The 17964-nt window shown below is 44.3% G+C and overlaps 1 protein-coding gene and 1 long non-coding RNA gene across 3 annotated transcripts in view; both read right to left on the bottom strand.

The window, feature by feature from the left end:
• Nucleotides 1–1673: 1673 nt before the first annotated feature.
• LOC109529097 (uncharacterized) lies at nt 1674–8122 on the bottom strand. The gene is made up of 5 exons (XR_002170788.1): nt 7930–8122; nt 5696–5868; nt 3823–3961; nt 2490–2574; nt 1674–2402 (listed from the first exon to the last, which is right to left on the bottom strand). It is a non-coding gene; the product is annotated as an uncharacterized LOC109529097 (long non-coding RNA).
• A 5384-nt stretch (nt 8123–13506) lies between these two features.
• tdgf1 (teratocarcinoma-derived growth factor 1) overlaps nt 13507–17964 on the bottom strand; it is a 6644-nt gene continuing 2186 nt past the window's right edge. Inside the window, exons 1-6 of one of the 2 annotated variants that reach the window (XM_019892269.1) lie at nt 17559–17917; nt 17394–17449; nt 16442–16630; nt 15697–15811; nt 15266–15375; nt 13507–14630 (exon numbers count right to left, since the gene is read on the bottom strand). In XM_019892269.1, the coding sequence (XP_019747828.1) occupies nt 14527–14630; nt 15266–15375; nt 15697–15811; nt 16442–16630; nt 17394–17449; nt 17559–17572 (588 nt within the window). In that variant the 5' untranslated portion in view covers nt 17573–17917 and the 3' untranslated portion in view covers nt 13507–14526. Of the gene's footprint in view, nt 14631–15265; nt 15376–15696; nt 15812–16441; nt 16631–17393; nt 17450–17558; nt 17918–17964 lie in introns of those variants that run through there. The other variant, XM_019892270.1, reaches the window with a different exon arrangement.

Below are 17964 nucleotides of genomic sequence, written 5' to 3'. Positions count from 1 at the left end.
TTTTTTCGGCTAAAAACGCCTTACTATACATGGTCGTTTTTTTCAGCTTAAAACGCCTTACTATATATGGTCGTTTTTTCGGCTAAAAACGCCTTACTATACATCGTCGTTTTTTTCGGCTAAAAAACGCCTTCCTATACATGGTCATTTTTTTCGGCTAAAAACACCTTACTATACATGGTCGTTTTTTTCGGCTAAAAATGCCTTCCTATACATGGTCGTTTTTTTCGGGGTTTTTTTTTTTTTGTAAAACGCCTTACAATACATGGTCGAGTTTTGGGGCTCAAAACTCCTCACAATATATGGTTGGGTTTTCTTTGGCTAAAAATGCCTTACTATACATGGTTGGGTTTTTTTCAGTTAAAAACGCCTGACTGTAGATGGTCATCTTTTTTTAATTAAAAAAGCCTTCCTATATTCATGGTCTCGTATTTTTTTAAAAAGTGTCTTATATCGGGACAATGTAGAGTGTTCATGACCTGCCTGGTAGTCGAATGGTTTGTGTGTCTGCGTCACAGTGCAGAGGTGCAGCGTTCGATTCCGGCTCCGGCCTTCCTGTGTGCCATCCAAACTGCGTAAAATGTCCAGGGGAAGACTGTCCAAAAAAGGGCAGGAGCGCCGTAAAGAGCGGATTCACCAGACAAGTTCAGCAAAGGAGCAGACAGAACAGTTAAAGCCGAGCTTGGAGAACAATAAAATGCGCGCCAACCTTGCCTAAGGCTGAAATTTGAGGTAAATGATGGAACAAAAAAATAGCAGCAGAAGAGAGAAACTGACAAAAAAAAAAAAAAACAGACGAGGCTGGGGCAAGACAGAGGTCAGAGACTTTTAGTTGTTGCTCGAGCAAGCCTGTGTTGAGGAGAGGGCCACCGAGAGCTGGCGGCAGAAAAAGAAAAGTGCTGATGGAGCACCAGTAGAAAGAACCAACTTGCAGGGTTATTTATAACGTGCGCCTAAATCTCCGAGAAAAGAAGATCAGTGGTGCCATGAGAGTCACGTTAACGTGGGAGCAAAAGGTCTGAAAGTTCCTGGCCGCATGCCAGAATGAGCAAAGGAAAACCAAATTTGCCACCGTGCTGAGGATGACAGCGGTGGTACAGGAGGCAAACCCCCCCCCCACACACACACACACACACAAGGATCTGTCTTATTAAGTCACGCAGGAATTGAGGTGGACGAAGCTGAAGTGTAGCGAGGTTGCGTCCGTGTTGAGCGACCTCCGTCTGGTGTCTCTTCAAAGAGCCTCCATCCACTCTGGACGCGCGTTCCCGGCGGGGAGCCGCTTCGGGCTGGAGACTGACCCAGTCGTGGTGAAGTCACTGGTCCGTATGCCACAGTTGCTGTGCCGCGGGGGGGAGGGGGGGGCTACCGTGAGGGCTTAATTACTCTTCATGTGTGAAAATAGGTGAGGAGAGTGCAATCGGAAAAAAGCAAGCAGACTGCTAATTTGTTTCTTTATTTCAAACGATAGGCAGAGCATTTTGAAAAAAAAAAAATCTATTTGTCTCTTGAGTATTAAAAGAATGCCGTTCCATCCAAACGGCTTTCATACCTCATTTCACGTGCCCCGAGAAAGTAAATTCATCCATTCTCATGGCCACAACGTAAGGTGTCGGGGACAAGTTGTGAGAAGTGTTTCTAGTAAAGCGGAGTGACATTTGCTGTTTTTCTTATTCGTTAAAGCGTTGTGTTGGACAAGAGAAGAATTGTATTGCAGCAAAACTCTTTGAATTGAAATACGATCCCTTTTTGCTTTCATGATTTTTCTCCATCTATTCAATTTCAGAGTCACAAATTGTCACCGGTGTTGATCCGTCTTGCAGGGATGCTCCTATTTATCTTTGTGTGCTTTTTTTTTTGCACTCTGCCCGTGCACTTTTCATTTCTCTTTCTCTTTTGTATGTTGTATTCTTATTAATCCCCGCAGGGTCTGTTTGTGTCTCTTCTATCTTCACCCGCTAGTTTTAAGCCTCTTTGTGTTTCCCTAAAGTGCATAAGAGGGTTTTTCTTTTCTTTTCTTCACCCCCCCATCAGGGATGAAGTATTGCCGCAGCAATTCTTTGAGGTTATGCTGTGCCCGATCATATTTTCTGTCACATCTTAATCCAACGGCTGGATTAATCATGAACGCAGATTTTAGTAACTGGAATTCAGACATTGAAACCTTCGTCATTTCCTGAGGTGACGGTCGCCAGGTCACAAGGTGGCATGCGTGCGGTTTTCAGAATCCATTTTCATGCTGGCCGCTTGCCAAACACCATGAAAATGGATTCGGCGTGCTCCTTCACATTCTATTTGACTGATGGCCAAGAGTCGTCTTTCTGTTTGGAGCGACGGGAGGAGGAGGAGCGAGCTCTGCACACTCTAATGACACGTCAGCACGGAAACTCCTTTGAACAAACCTGAAAAATCATTCCAAGAACCAAACGTCACTTTCAAGTTGAAAACATGCAAGATATTTGCCGGGGATGAAGCGGCGTCAAGCTGACTTTCGCTGGACAAACGCATGAGCGGATGACGACCGACGGTGCCAGTGGAGTCTGGGACTGACTCGCACTTTCTGATCCCATTTGACTGCGAAAAACAAGAGGTCACTGCAGATGACTTTTTCTGCTTTTTTTTTTGTTGTCTTTATTTTCGATTTATTTAATAATTCCCGATTTGATATCTTCATTGTATGCCCATATCTCTCTCAACAACGTATTCTTCCGCTGCCACGGGAATTTCTTTTGTTCTGCATTTTCACCCGTTTCTCATCAATGAGATATTTTCTTTCACCAAAATGTGACTTTTGGGAAAACTCAAGACAACATTAACATTTGTCATGATTCCTTTCATTTTGACAGGGATGGGAATTGAATTTTTAACTTGAGAGGGGTGAACATCTTCCTTTTTCAAAAATGGTATCTGCACATCAAAGTTGACAAAAGCCTTTTGTCGTTTGGTGCGTTCGCTGTACGGCGCAGGCACGCGGGAATATTTTGCCACCGTAATCGCTGAGCACGGCGCCGCCGTTTGCTTGCGTTTACGATTTCTAATCGGGCCACATGGAAACTCACGAGAAGTCCTGCATCCAGAGGACTCTCGTGACTTTAATCTTTCAAATGGTGTCATTGATTTGCAAGTTTCTCTCCAGCCCGTCTCGTTTGTTCTTGTCAGACCGCCAAGAGGGTGTTCCAGGCAGACAAAAGAAAATCCCCACTTTGATTCATTTGAGGCTTCCATTTGATTATTTTGCTCTTAAAGGAAAGGGGGAAAAAAAGAGCGATGCCGAGTGATAGCGCAAGGCAGGACCGGGCGCATTTCCCAAACGGTGACAGCCCACGGGAAGAACAACCATCCGCCCGCTCACGATGAGATTCAAACCGAAGCGCGCGAGCGGGCCAGCACTGGATGTACAAACGCGGCGTCCAAAGCAGATGGTGGAAGGAACTCCGTGAGCGCCATGACCGCGTCTTTGCCAACTGCGTTTTCCAAAAACTAGCTTGTTTTTTTTTCTTGGGTTTTTTTTTTGGGGGGGGGTGAGTCCTTCCCGCAGTGGAGTCAAAAGTGGGTTCAAAATACAAAGAGGGCGACACGAAAAAGAACGAAGCGCTTTTGGCGCTGTGAGCGGGTCAAAGGTTGTGGCTGGCGGACGCTTAAGAAATGATCCCAACTGAATGAATAATTGCTTTCGCATCTCACGTGTGCGTGCGCGCGCGGGCGCGTGTGTTAATCCCCTCAGTTTTGCCGCTGATTTCCTTCGTCAAGCGTGAGAAAGTAATTAATCAGATCTGAAATGAGATTCTCAAATTAATGCCGCGGTGTGTGCGTGTGCGTCACCATTTTAGCCCTAATTAATTCTGACAGGCAAATGATGTCAGTTTCCAGCTCCTCATCAGTTCTTCGCCGCGCACCGTCTCCGTCTGGCTTTTCTCCTCACTTTTCGGCCACATCTTGGACTTTCGTTCTCATCATTTTCCTGATTTGACAGACGGACTTGATTAAGTTTTATCATGTTTCGGTGCTTCTCAATCCAATAAGTATACTCAGAAATAAAAAGAGTCAAATGATGGTAAGGCGGGCATAACATTTTGGCATCGCACATCAATTCGCAGTCCGGGAATAGAGTCGCTTTCATTTCATTGTGCAAACCGGGCTAATTGGCTGTCAGTTGGCGAACGCGGAGCTGTCAGATTCACTTCCTGTTTATTGCCGAGAGATTCGGGCCGCGGCGGGACAACAACAGCACCTGGTGGATGCTTTCATTCCTTGTGACAACCTTCAATACGATCGCGATGGAGCGTTCATCCAAACGGTGGGAGCAAAGACGAATGTCTGACTGAGAAGAAAGAAATTACTGTCTGTGGGGGTTGCCGGTCATGTAATCGAGCAATTGACTTTGTTCTTTCGATGAGTGCGAGATTCGGGCCGCGGCGGGACAACAACAGCACCTGCTGGATGCTTTCGCAATTGACTTTGTTCTTTCGATGAGTGGTCCCCAATCGTTTTTGAGTCACGGAGCGGTTGAGACGAGCGCGTGCTGTTCGTGGACAGGCAAAGCTCTTTTGGGTTTTCTCCGGGTACTTCGCTTTCCTCCCACATTCCCAAAACACGCACGGCAGCTCGATATTGTGCCGAGGTGCGATCGCGAGCGCCAATGGTTGTTCGTCTACGCGTGCCCTGCGATTGGCCGGCAACCGCCTCCTGCCCGAAGACAGCTGGCATCGGCTCCGGCACGCCCGCAACCCTCGTGAGGACAACCGGCTCGGATAAGAGAGGCTTGCATCATAAACTTGAGAAAAGATGACATTTGGAAGATCAATTCAGAGCTTCCTCCTGGCCGCAACACGGCTTGCGTGCTTTGCCAAATATACACCAGTCGTAAGGCTCGATTCCTGTAGGGCGTGCACATGCATGAAAATAGCCTTAAATTATTCTTTTTTTTTTTTTAATCCCCCGATTTCAAAATTGCATATAAATGCCGCGAATGAATAATCAGAGCTCATCAAAATACAGCAAGTCAACTGGCGGGCTAATACACACAGGTTAACACAAACATAAAGAGGCACTGAGGCATCCTACTCATGATTAAATCAAGAGGCACCGCTGGCGTTGGCGCGAGACGGCAGATGGATCAGACCTTGTGTGTCTAGAGCCCAGAACTGAAAATGGAGGCGGAGGTAGATCGGGTCGAGCCCAGAGCGCAGCCCCAGGATGGCGGCGCAGAGGTCTTGAGTCAAGTCGCAATCTCTGGACTGACCTTTTTTTTTTTTTTTTTTTTCACCCCAATGGCAAGATTTGTCCCAAATTGCAGCTTAGCATCGAGCAAAAAAAAGTTAGCATTCGACTTTTTAAGCATCCAAACTCCTCCCAGATTCCAAATGGAAGACTTTTCAAGAATTTGTCATGTTGTTTTGCTCTCCATCCATCATCTGGTCCGCTTCTCCTCAAGAGGGTCATTTGCGAAACACGGAAAAGCCCTCACCAAAACGGGACCGTTAGCAGATTTGAACTCATGGGCGAGCACTCATTTACGCGTGATCGTAGGTAGATCATCCATTTGGAGACCGAAAAACGTTCATTTATTTATTCATTTATGTATTTATTTTTCTTCTTTTCTTCAAACACTCACAAGCTGTACTGAACTCCAACCCCACTATGGGTGATTTACATTGCTGGTGTATTATTTTGGGCTGCTGTAACAGCACTTTACCTTGCTGCGGGGATGTTCCCATTCTGCCACAAAACCAAAAGTGAGGTCCGACGCTGATGCTAGCTGATCACGTGGGTCCGGCTGAGGGGAGGTCGCGGCTTTGTGTGAATGACCCCTTCCAGAGGGAACTTCATGAACCGCAAAGTCGTTGGCGTGTTGGACGAAATGAAAGCCTGGACAGGAAAAAAAAACAAACACATTGCACTTGAGTTTCATGAAAGGTTGTGGCAAGTGTTTTCAACACCAAACTAAATTATGGGGAAGGAACATTCCACGTAATTGACCACGGAAATGACTTGCTGACATTTTACCACTTGTGGGTTGAAATGTGTGTTGCTGTTCGCTAGCAGTTAAAATAAGTAAATACGAAAAAGAATTTTTGTAGTAGCCACAAAACCTCTCTCTCCCTCTCTCTTACATCATTTTGCTTAGTTGCTGGATGTCCCCTTGGCTTAAGCTCTCACAATGCATTCAATAAGTACTGTCATAAAATAAACAACATATTTCTCTGTTTAGAGAGCCCAATGTCTGGGTAATTGTCATTGTCACCCTTGTGTAGGCTGCGAAATCCGCTGCTCCTCTGTGAAAATTGATTGAATTGTAAAATCCCAGAAAGTTTAGCAAAATAAGCAAAAGGGCAACTGTTTTCAGAATCATTTCCTTAATGTGTGTGTGTGTGTGTGTGTGTGTAGCAGAACAATGTCTATTGTGTTCCTGGCCAATTTCCCGTTTCTGTTGTGTGGAAGAGCAAGTTGCCAAGGAAACGGCATAATGAGAGCAGACCTAACTGACATCTGCCATTTTTAAATTGGGCAGAATTGTACCGATTCTGCAGTCGTTCTCGGAATCCTGCAGTTCAAGTGAGCATTTGAATTTGCACTGTTGCCATAGCGAGAGTACTCATGTTGGGTCTTTCAGTGCGATATTGTATTTCGATGCTCTTTTGGACCCAGAAAATGTAAAAACTGTTTCCTTTAAGTGCAATAATTTGATGGTATGAAGGCAAATCATCAGCAAGTGACTGGGAAACGGTTTGACACAATTTGCTGGGAGCTCATTAAAACAGATAGCCAGACTGTGTCAAAGTATTAAAAATCAACGGGAGCACTTACATCTCATGTACACCGTGACTATAACTAGAACCAGTGGAATAAGATATGTTGTAAATACCTAGCCGGATTTTCTCACCAAAGAATGTATGTACAGCATGGCATCAAGCGATGCCTTTATTTGAGCTTTCTTGATGTATTAATGTCACCCCTCTAATTTTAGACGTACATTAAAATACCATGACGTCAGCAAACCAGTATGACACCCTTGCTGTAACCAACCCCCGTTTCGAATGGGGTGGGCTGGGGACAATGAAATGAGCACTCTTGCATACAACTTAAGGAATCTCCCCTGAGAGGGCCCAAAGGTTGACATGATACCATGATGTTGAAATGGCATTGGACTACTTCAATATTTCGTCACCTTCTAAAATTAACGGCCTAAGTCACACACACCTTCTAACAGTGCTTTGCAAGTTGAAGTCATCAGAATTCGCAAAAAGTAACGGTACCAAATTGACCAAACGTGCAGCGAAACGCGGAGCTGCAGGGCAACCGAGACTTCCGAAGATGAAGCGATTAGGACAAGAGAAGTACCCCCCCTAGCGACGTGTAGGGGGAAGATGTTGTGCGTGCTATGGCGTCAAAAACAGACAAGAAACCTGTTCAATCATTTGAACAAGTAAGTGATCAAGTGGGAAGCGTGAAAATGCGCCCACCTAAACATGAGCAGTTTAGTCGCTAATGACGAGCCGGCAGCCAACGGATAAACGCAGCAAACAAGCCTGTCGTCTTTTGAGCAGTCACATTTGCAAGTAGCAGTGATGCTAACTTTCTTTGGCCCATATTTACAATACACCCATCACTGTTATCACAGTGACAGCACTGCCTGTAACAGGAGTGCAAACACGGAAGTATGTTGGCTTTCTCTCAGGAGTAACAAGCTGGCTTTTAAGAAGCTGGCTTTAAGGCTGATGGCCAGGAGAACAAATTTACGTGCGCAAACAAGATTGGCTTTTAAGAAGCTGGCTTTAAGGCTGATGGCCAAGAGGACAAACAAGAAAAAAAATGTGAAAAGAATTGTTTGATCCTGATCATATGCATCACAGTAAACCGTTCAATCAAGGCTACTGTATTGTATAGAAATATTGGTTAAAAATTTGACAAATAGAAGAGAGGACATACCTTTGCTCTATCCATTCTTTTGGAAAGCTGTCAGATGAGGTCAAGTTCTGCGTGTCATATGATTCGTCGCTTTCCTCTTCTTCTACCATGCTAAAAAGGTGGAAACGGGGTTGCGTGCGTGCGGCGGCACACACGTTACATGAATATTAATTATGATTTCAAACATGATGTCGTGGAAAAATAGGTGACTCTTCCACCTTCTTAAAAAAATACATTCTTTGAGCAGTTTTGACCAGACTCGTGCAACGTTCATGTCTCAATCAAAGACCAATTTAATGCAATGCTGACCTCCAGTGGAGGTTTGTAAACTGCCTGTGATTATTTCATGTACGGCAGTCTGCATTCAAAATATATTTTGGGGGTGGTGGGGTCGGTCACCCACGATAAAATGATACATGCTACTTGATTACCGGTCCTTTAAAAGGCACTCGATTTTTCTTAATCGTTGTATTTACATTTATTTCCATGCACGCTTTATAATCATTGCTGTTGACATTTGCATCCCAAAATGAGTACATTAACAATGATTACTGTATAGTTGTACTACTGATACAATCTCTCATGAAATGCCGAGCAAAGCTGAATAGCAGCTTTGCAGATCATTCCCTAATTTACATTCAACATTTTAAAACATTAAACACGTACGGTGCACGGCAGGGGGGTCCAAACTTTTTTCGCTTGAGGGTCGCACACAGAAAAAAATAGAAGGATGAAAGGGCCACTTTTAAATTCGTCAACTTTTCGAAACACGCTCAGTCTTTGAAACAAGTCAGTCCTTTGACTTGACTTGATTTGAACATGTACTGTACACTGATTGCACATACGGTATTTGGAATGTGTTACACTAACAAATAGTGACTATAAAATGTGAACAAAATATATGAATAAAAGCATGGTACAAACTGTTGGAAGTTTTATTTCATCGTTAGCATCAACATGGTTTGCAACACGACAAACGTGCACAGTCCGGTCGTGACAAACAATTTGCACTTCTCAAGACATTAAACGGCTAAGAGAGATTCATCGCAAATCGATTTTAAATGGATTTAAACTGCTTCAACTATGCGACCGATATTGAAATTTTGATCACAAAAGGATTTGTAATGATCATTTTCATGTTTCACTTGTGGCAAAAACAAAACACTGATAAGGCAAAAAAATTGGTTCAACGGTTTTAACGATGAGTTAATTTTCAAGTTTTTATTTTCATTCCAAATAGTTAGTTTGTAACAAGAACAAAACCCAGAGTTTAAAAACATCTTTTGCTGACAAAATGAGTCATTACTTTTGTTGGAGGAAAAAAAAAATTTGAAGCAAAATCAGGAATCGGAAATCGATTGCAATCAGGGCTTGCGAGAATCATGACATCCCTAACAGTGCACCGTGCACACGTCATGATCCTTCCCTCAGTCTCCATTTCAAAGCTGACCTGGAGCACATTGGATGTTTTATTTTTCGTGCATTGCGGTCACGGTGAAGCAGAATGAAGTTCTGCGAGCCGCTGCCGGGCATTCTGAGATCGCCTGATCCTCTCCTCCAAAAATCCCCGTTGATGCTCGTTCCTCTGATCCAACTTGACTAACCACTGCATCCTCAGCCTGGAGAGAGTGGAAGAGAGGCCCGTTGAACACTCCGACGCCACAATCGTTGCCAGTAGGACACGATGAATACGGTGGGTTCACACTTAACCTGCGATTGGAACTGGCCAATGAAATCGCTTAGCCCGGGGCTCCCCAAGCACCCATTTGGGACCAGTGTTTGGGGAGAGACGGACCTGTGAGCAAATTTACTCACTTAGACGTGGTGCGAACTGGTACCAAGTCCATCCGGTTTTGTTTGTTTGTTTGTTTGTTTGTTTGTTTGTTTGTTTTTTTACTGAAATCCCTGTTCATTGTTTCTAAAGGCCATATCTCACTGAGAGACGAATGCCTGGGAGTGTTTGCGAACGGAGCGAATGTTTTTTTTTTCTTTCTCATCAGGGTTCAATCAAGCTTGCAAAGATATCCGTGAGCCGTTCACAGTTTTTACTTGTCGCGACATTCGCTCCGCGCACAAACAGTCGCGAGCAATCGCGAGCAATCGCCGCTCGGGCGGGTTCGGACTTGAGGAGAGGAACGGCGGCAAGACTAAAGCCAGCATTTCCCCTGGTACCGTCCATCTCGGGTTTGGGCTGGGATTAATCGGGCAGGCATCTACTGCAACTTGAGCTGAGGTGACTGCTGCCAGGCATAATTAAGTTGTTAAAAAAAAGGGCACACATCAGTACGGTGCCGGTGTCTCGATCCGCGTTGCGATGTCAGTGAAAATCTGTCATCGCGCACCGTCACATCTCACTTAATGTGAATCATTCTACTCATCTGTCCTCGGATATTCCCACTGATCTGGGGGATTGAAATGGATGGCCAGGCGGCCCTAATCAACATTCCCAGGCTACTCCGTGTTGACAGACAGGCGAGCTGTAAACATCAGCGAGACAATTTATAAAACTCACGTCGCTGTGAAGCTGGAATGAAAGTTGGCTCTTCCTACAACGAACACAACGTACAAAGCTTATAAAAGAAAAGATCACCTCGCCAAAGAAATATTGGAATACCGCTGGAACACTCGTCAGCTGCTTCTTTCCGTACCGGCACCATTTTAAAGAGTGACAATAAAGCCATCAATTATTTCAGTTGCGTCGTATATTTCGGATGAAGCTGCATGCCAAATGAGAGCTGCTTCCAATATTTCTGTTTGTTATTCAAGCGTAAGCTTATGTTATGTTATTAATTATTATCATTTTATGTTTGAGCATCATATTATTTCATGTTTAGAATCCCTAAATTATATTCTGTGGTTTAATAATTGCTTAGACATGTTTTTATGTTGATAGGTTCTGATTGGCTGTTGAAGTAAGAGAAGCAGGAAGTGATTTGAGTTACGAGGGTTGTGTTCTCGAACGTGCCGCGGTGCGGACGTCTTTTTTTCCCTTTTAATAAAACTGCATTTAAAGGATTCCATCTCTCCTTTTGCCGTTCGCAAAGTAGAGCTATCAACTAAAAACAACGAACCCCTCAATTTACACAAGCAAATAAGACAGTTTGAAATGTAAGACAGAAACAACGCTGCTTCCCATCACTGAAAACAGCAAGCCTAATTGTCAAACAGATGAATCCTTTTCTGACTGTGTCACTCAAATCTGAGTATTTTCTTTTAACGGAGATGTTTTTAGTAGATAGTGCTTGTATTAGATGACATACCGCGCTGTGCTGATCGTCAAAACCAAAAAAAGCATTTTGGGTGAGTGTGGTTCGATGCCGACCTTGTCAGGGCGCTGCTCTTCCTGCGGCTTTCCTCCTCGACCATCTGTTGCATGTGCCGGTCGATCCTCCGCTCCCAGAAGAACTTCAGGTTCTGTTTGTCGTGGATGCGAGCCACGTTCATCCTTTGGCAGCAGCCTGTCAATGCAAGATGAATTTTTACGCCCGCTTTGTTTTGAGTTGATTTCCTTGCAATCTTCGACCGACTGGTTGAATGACTTACTGATGCTTTCCAAGGAATTGGAGTCTTGCTTCCTCCGCGCGCTGCTGTGTCTCACTTCTCACTCTTCTTCTTGCGATTCATCTTCTTCCCTCGTCCTTTTCTGTTCTTTTTTTTTTTTTTTGGCTGGCTCATATCTCCCACCGTCAGCCTCTTTATTCCTGTCTTTTAACTCCTCCCCCCCCCAAATCTTCGCCATTCTCTTTCATTGTCTCTCACTTGTCATTCGCTCCCACGCCTGTCATGAATACAACAATTTTTTTTTGTCGGCCCCCGCCCCCTTCCAAACTGGCTAATGTTGCATTAATATCATTAATGTCAGTGAAGGCTTTGAGACATTCATTTCATAGCCTCTGGTCTTTACACTCCAGATAGAATTATTTTATTGTAAATATAAAAAAATGGAAAAATTGCAATGTTTTTGACCAGCAAGACACACAAACACACACACACACAAATCCACTTGCTCTCACGCATCCTTTCATGGGGCTCCATTCCCGTTTGTGTCTGATTGGGTTTATTTTAACGACAACTTGAACAGGTGCGCATACGTGTTTTCCAAGCTTTTTGTGGTGGTTGCAGACAAAATCCCTCTGCGGGTCAGTCAGACGGAAGGCATTACAAAACTTTAATATCATGTCACACACCGCACTGACTCCGAGCCACATCCTTCCTAGCAGCTGATCAGGACCACGGCGCAAACTTCACGGCCGGGATTAAACCATCTGACAGGACTGGGATGTGTGTGGAAGGCCTGGACAATTCCACAGTGCCCACTGGATTATCATGTCAAACCCCGTGATACGACAATAAAACACAGACCGTGTAAAACGCCGCTCATTGAGGAGCTGCAATGGTAACTTACAACAAATCCTGTTAAAAACAAGATGATGGCATGGTGCACGTACAGTGGCTTGCCAAAGAACCCCGCCCCCTTCTTTTGTTAATCCTTCGGATCACTCAACAAAAAAAAAACAAAAAGATCCATTGCTGTTCATATCGTAACCATTCCCTCCGATGCTACGTGAAGTTTATTAAATCTTCTCCAATCCTGTTCCCTGCCCCCCCCCCCAATCAGAAGATCATTACAACATTCCGCCACCAAGAGACGGAGGCTTAAATCTTTCCATCACCAGTGGGAGGACGTGGCGATTGGGGAGCTTTCAGAAATGTCACGTTGCTCGCAGAATTCTTGCTTCGCCAAAGACTTTTTCCCAGCTTAGGAAATCCAACCCTGGTGAGAAGCTTTCAATGGAGATTTTCGCTGAACCATGAATGATGAAAACCTTGTCGGGAGTTCTTAATAGGATCTGTGGGTTTAAGTCACCACTTCATTCTTGGTGACACTGCTCTCTCGCCCCGAAAGGGTGGATAACAAAAGGAGGATTACAGTCATATTAGCGGGAGATTTATGATGTTAAAAACAACTGATCCGGATGATCATGTTTTAGCAGGAGGAAGCCCACGCAGGCACGGGGGAGAACATGCAAACTCCACACAGGAAGGCCGGAGCCGGAATCGAACCTTGCACCGCTGCAGTGTGAGGCCGTTGTGCTAACGAGTTGTGCACCGCGCCACACTCTTTTAATCCTGAATGGTTTATTGGTGTCTTCGAATACAGTATCGAGAAAAGCTCTCCACCCTCTCTGCCCACCTTCACCTTTTTTAAGAAACTTTGTGGCCCAAGTCAAATGTCATTTTTTGTTGTTTTTTTTTGGTCAGGTCATGGGCCGCTGACAAATGGATGGCGGGCCGTAGCTTGGACACCCCTGTGCTCACTGGGTGTCATGGACGGCATTTGTCATTTGGATATCTGCTCCTCAGTTCTGAGATTCCGGATTGGACTCGTCTTGTTTTACGTGTTCTCCCTGTGCTTGTGTGGGCTTTTTCCTGGAACTCCAATCCCCCCCCCCCCCACACATGGAAGTTAATTGAAGACCCTCAATTGCGCATCGGTGTGAATGTGAGTGTGAATGCGCGTCTGTCACTATTTGCGCCCTTCCGATTGGCTGGCAACCAGTCCAGAGTGTCCCGCCAAAATTAAGGATGCAGTTGTAATTCACATGATTGTGGGCCACATGTGACCTTTTGCATTTATTCGTCATTATTGAAGTAAAGATAAGACTGAGCGTGCCAACAAGCAGAGCAACAACTGATGCGCGTGTTTAAGATAAGAACGCAACAGAGATTCAATTCAAGCGCCATCACCAAACTGGAGATAAGAGACTTGTCACTGAAAATTAGATAAGAGGAGGAGGAGGAAGGGACGCTTGCATGGGGGAAAGAGCTTGGAATTTGGGAAATGCTTACTCTTTGAAATACTATTAAGTGTGTAAACAAAAACAAAAAAGTAATAACTACCAGTAAGTAGTTCTTACACTACTTTGTATTAGTGAATGGGTATTTTTTTGGCCGGCAATGACCCCCCCCCACCCCCCCCAAAAAAAAAAAAGTTGGAAAAGATGTGACGCATGAGGGATAGTTGAAAACATGTTCTATTTTCACACTTTGAAAATTCTTCCGACCCTCATTCACATGACACATTCATTTATCCCTTGTGCAAACCGAAGACAAAAACGTTTTATCTTTCCTTCATGAAGAAATAGCCTGCAACATAAAATATAACAAAATGAGATCATTTTCATCAAGCTTTTTTTATGTAGCGCTGTCTCACAGGTAAACGTGCACAAATTTGGATTGTGGTTGAATGTCTGGGAATAAACATTGCGTGTTCATTTCTGTTCACAAAGGAAATTTTGAAAGCCTGCGATTGAGAAGCACTTCATAATATTAATCGCATGGCCTTGCCTGCCAAAAATGTCCGTCAGCGTCATCCGGCAGCTCCGCAGGCCATAAAACACACCAGTCGCTGAACTTTATGGCTACTCATCAGGGTTTGAAAGAGTTCACTCATCAGGAACAACGTCTGGCTTCCAGTTTTCCAGAGATGGTTTTCATCTTCTGTGAATGACACTTTGAATAAAATAAATATTTTTTTAAAAAACAGATTTGAAGCTCAGACTGCTGTGGAGATCTATCGTTTCTATCCAGCCTTAATATCAATCTATCTGTCTCCCATCATAAGAGGAGACACAGTAGAAGCGGTGTCAGACTCAGCACGCGGCTGTACTGAAGTATCCTGACAGCAGACGAATGGTACCACTGCACCTCCTCGGAGTCATCTGGAAACCATACAAACACACAATTTAGAACATACATCAAGCAATAATCAACTGTTCTTATAGTAGCGTCGTGTGATACAATTAACTTTTGTGGTGGAAATAGAAAGAACTAGTGCTAACCTGGGCACTGGCGTGGTGAACTAGCGTGAGTGCAAACGCGTTGGAAAAGGGAATGAGGGAATGAGCTTATAGGCTGCTCGTGGGATGCAAATTGGGAAGGTTTTAAACGTTGTTGTCTAACTACCGCATGTTTATGCCTCGTCGACACACAAACAGAGAGAAAAGCACTTCAGCTGGGAGCTTTGTACTTGGGAAAACAACAAAGTCCGCCTGACACGCTGCGGACCAAATAATAATGATAATAATAATGTGTGGCGTCCATACCGCAGTCTTTGTGGAAGACGCGGGGGAAGCAGTGCAGCAAACCGTACCCACAACGACAGTATGAGCAGCCTTTGCGCACCCATTCACCATGTGGAACCGGACCACAGCGCCTGCAGACCGAAAAAGAGACAAGGCATCATTTCACTGATACCATGATTTCAATTATGCTTTGTACTTGGGAAAACAACAAAGTCCGCCTGACACGCTGCGGACCAAATAATAATGATAATAATAATGTGTGGCGTCCATACCGCAGTCTTTGTGGAAGACGCGGGGGAAGCAGTGCAGCAAACCGTACCCACAACGACAGTATGAGCAGCCCTTGCGCACCCATTCGCCATGTGGAACCGGACCACAGCGCCTGAAGACCAAAGAAGAGACGAGGCATCATTTCACTGATACCATGATTTCAATTATATGCATGAAGCGGATTTCGGTGAACCGCCACCATTTTGACCATCATCTGGCTTTTCTATGAATGTGAAAAAAAAATGTCGTTGTCAATGACTTTTCAAAATATGATACAGCGTATTTCGGCATGACCAAATTATGTGAAAGTGACATTTGGCCTCAAGTATCTCTGCGAGGGTGTCGGTCTCATTAGAAGGTGAATGGAAAATGTGTTGAGAGCAGTAATTCGGCTGAGTGTGGGTGTTTTGTTTTTTTTGTTTTTTTACATTACCTGATGCGCTGGTTGTATTCGCAGCTGCGACCAGTAAAGAAAGGAGGACAAGCACAGAAACTGCCCAGAATGCAGGTTCCTCCATTCTTACAGCAGCTTCGACTCTGCTCGGCGCCTAGAAAACAATGGGAAAGTAAAACTACATTTCTGCAGGATTTTTTATTTTTTTGAGGTGTACAATTGTTGGACGTTGTTTCACAAAACCATCAAAAGAACCAAGATTTAGGGAAATCTGTGTTCATTTTGTGTTTTCAGTATTTTTTTTTTTTGTCCCAGATCTCAGATTGGGCCCCTCTGTGTGTTTGTGTCTGTGACGTAATCCATTAACCACACACACACACACACACACACACACACACACACACACACACACACACACACACTCTTGGGGTGCATCTGCTTTACGTCAGCAGACAAACACAAAGAGTCTGAACAAACATCTGAAAATAACAAAAATACACTAAAACTCCCAAGACTGTGTGTCTGCCTATATTGTGGGTGGAAATACACGTGCTTTGAAGTGTGTTTTGTTTGCCTTGGTGCATGTAAAAAGTCTTATGCAATATCTTTATTTCACAATGTTGATTTAAAAGTTGGAAAAAAAATATTGTCAGTTTTTAATCAATTAACAAGCAACAGAAAAACGTCGGCCATGAGAGTCAAGCCTGTGTGACAAATCTTGCCAACGCGCGGGCAGGTTGGCTGCCGGCGTCTGTGCACACAGCGACTAATTGGACAAACTTACTGTTGGTGAGGCCGACGAAGGGCATGACGGCGTTGGCATCACGGTGTTTACGGTCCCCGTTGTTTGGCAAGCTACCTTGGGCAAATTGATCAAGGAAGTCTTGAGAGGGCTCCTGGGATTTGACCTCAGCGGGGGCCAACAGAGGAAATGGAGGAGTCGGGCCTTTGTGGCACTCCTCTCCCATACAACCTAAAAAAAAAAAAAAAAAAAAAAAAAAAAAAGCATGTCAACCAGAATTTTTTTTTTTACTACTAACCTCTTACTTACGCTAGCCATAACCTTTTCTTTGTGGGTCCTAATCCTTTTGCCAATTATTGTGTGTGTTCGTTGACAACTCTTGCAAGATTTCGTAAGCATAGTTAAAAATTATAACCATAATACTAGATAAAATAACAGGTCCAGAGCTGTACTTGAAGCCGTGACGCGACGGAAAAGTACCATTGCCGAGTAAACCACAACGCTACCACACATACACCAAAACACGATTCCACAAGTTGTACTTGTAGTTCTCGCGCGATTCACGACAAATTGCTGTGCGGCGAGCTGGTGGTCACGGCAAAAATAAACAAGGCGAATTGAAGAAAAAAACCTTACGCTAGCCATAACCTTTTCTTTGTGGGTCCTAATCCTTTTGCCAATTATTGTGTGTGTTCGTTGACAACTCTTGCAAGATTTCGTAAGCATAGTTAAAAATTATAACCATAATACTAGATAAAATAACAGGTCCAGAGCTGTACTTGAAGCCGTGACGCGACGGAAAAGTACCATTGCCGAGTAAACCACAACGCTACCACACATACACCAAAACACGATTCCACAAGTTGTACTTGTAGTTCTCGCGCGATTCACGACAAATCGCTGTGCGGCGAGCTGGTGGTCACGGCAAAATAAACACGGCGAATTGAAGAAAAAAATGAATGCCACAGACATGGTGCCTAATTATAACACTGACCTGAATTACGGAAAGCAGCAGAAGAACTGAGACAGATCAGAGCGAAAAACACGATCCTACAAAAACAAACAAACAATAAAAAAAATAAAAAATAACGGAATAATTAATGAACAGCAATCATATCAACAACACTCGTCACTGTTTGGTCGGTTATTTCAGACTCACCTGCAGAGCAGCATCGTTGTACTTTGAATTTTAAAAAAATGAAAAATGGGGAAAAAAAATTAAATCCTCACACTATCTCGCTGTGGCTTGGCTGGGAATAAAATAATACAAGACACGATCCACCACAGCAGAAACGAGCATCATGTTACATTTGCCGTCCGGCAGAGACAAATGCAATTGTCTTTGATCTAATCCTGGATTTGGGTTGAAATGAAAATCGCCTCCGGCGGGGCGGAATGAGGAAAAAAACGAAATGAAGTCCTCCCCCAGAGGCTCCTCTCGGCTAGGCGTCTTCCGAGAGTGCGAGGCTCACCGCAGGTGACTCTCATCCAGGTGGAGTGCCCCCCCACCCACCCATCCCCCGGAAGTCACGCCCATCGCCCGTCTCTCTCTCTCTTGCTGCTTT

This window comes from Hippocampus comes, unplaced genomic scaffold (genome assembly GCF_001891065.2).
Source record: "Hippocampus comes isolate QL1 unplaced genomic scaffold, H_comes_QL1_v1.1 scaffold145, whole genome shotgun sequence".
In the NCBI taxonomy this organism is placed as follows: Eukaryota; Metazoa; Chordata; class Actinopteri; order Syngnathiformes; family Syngnathidae; genus Hippocampus; species Hippocampus comes.
This window is presented reverse-complemented; position numbering and strand designations above follow the sequence as displayed.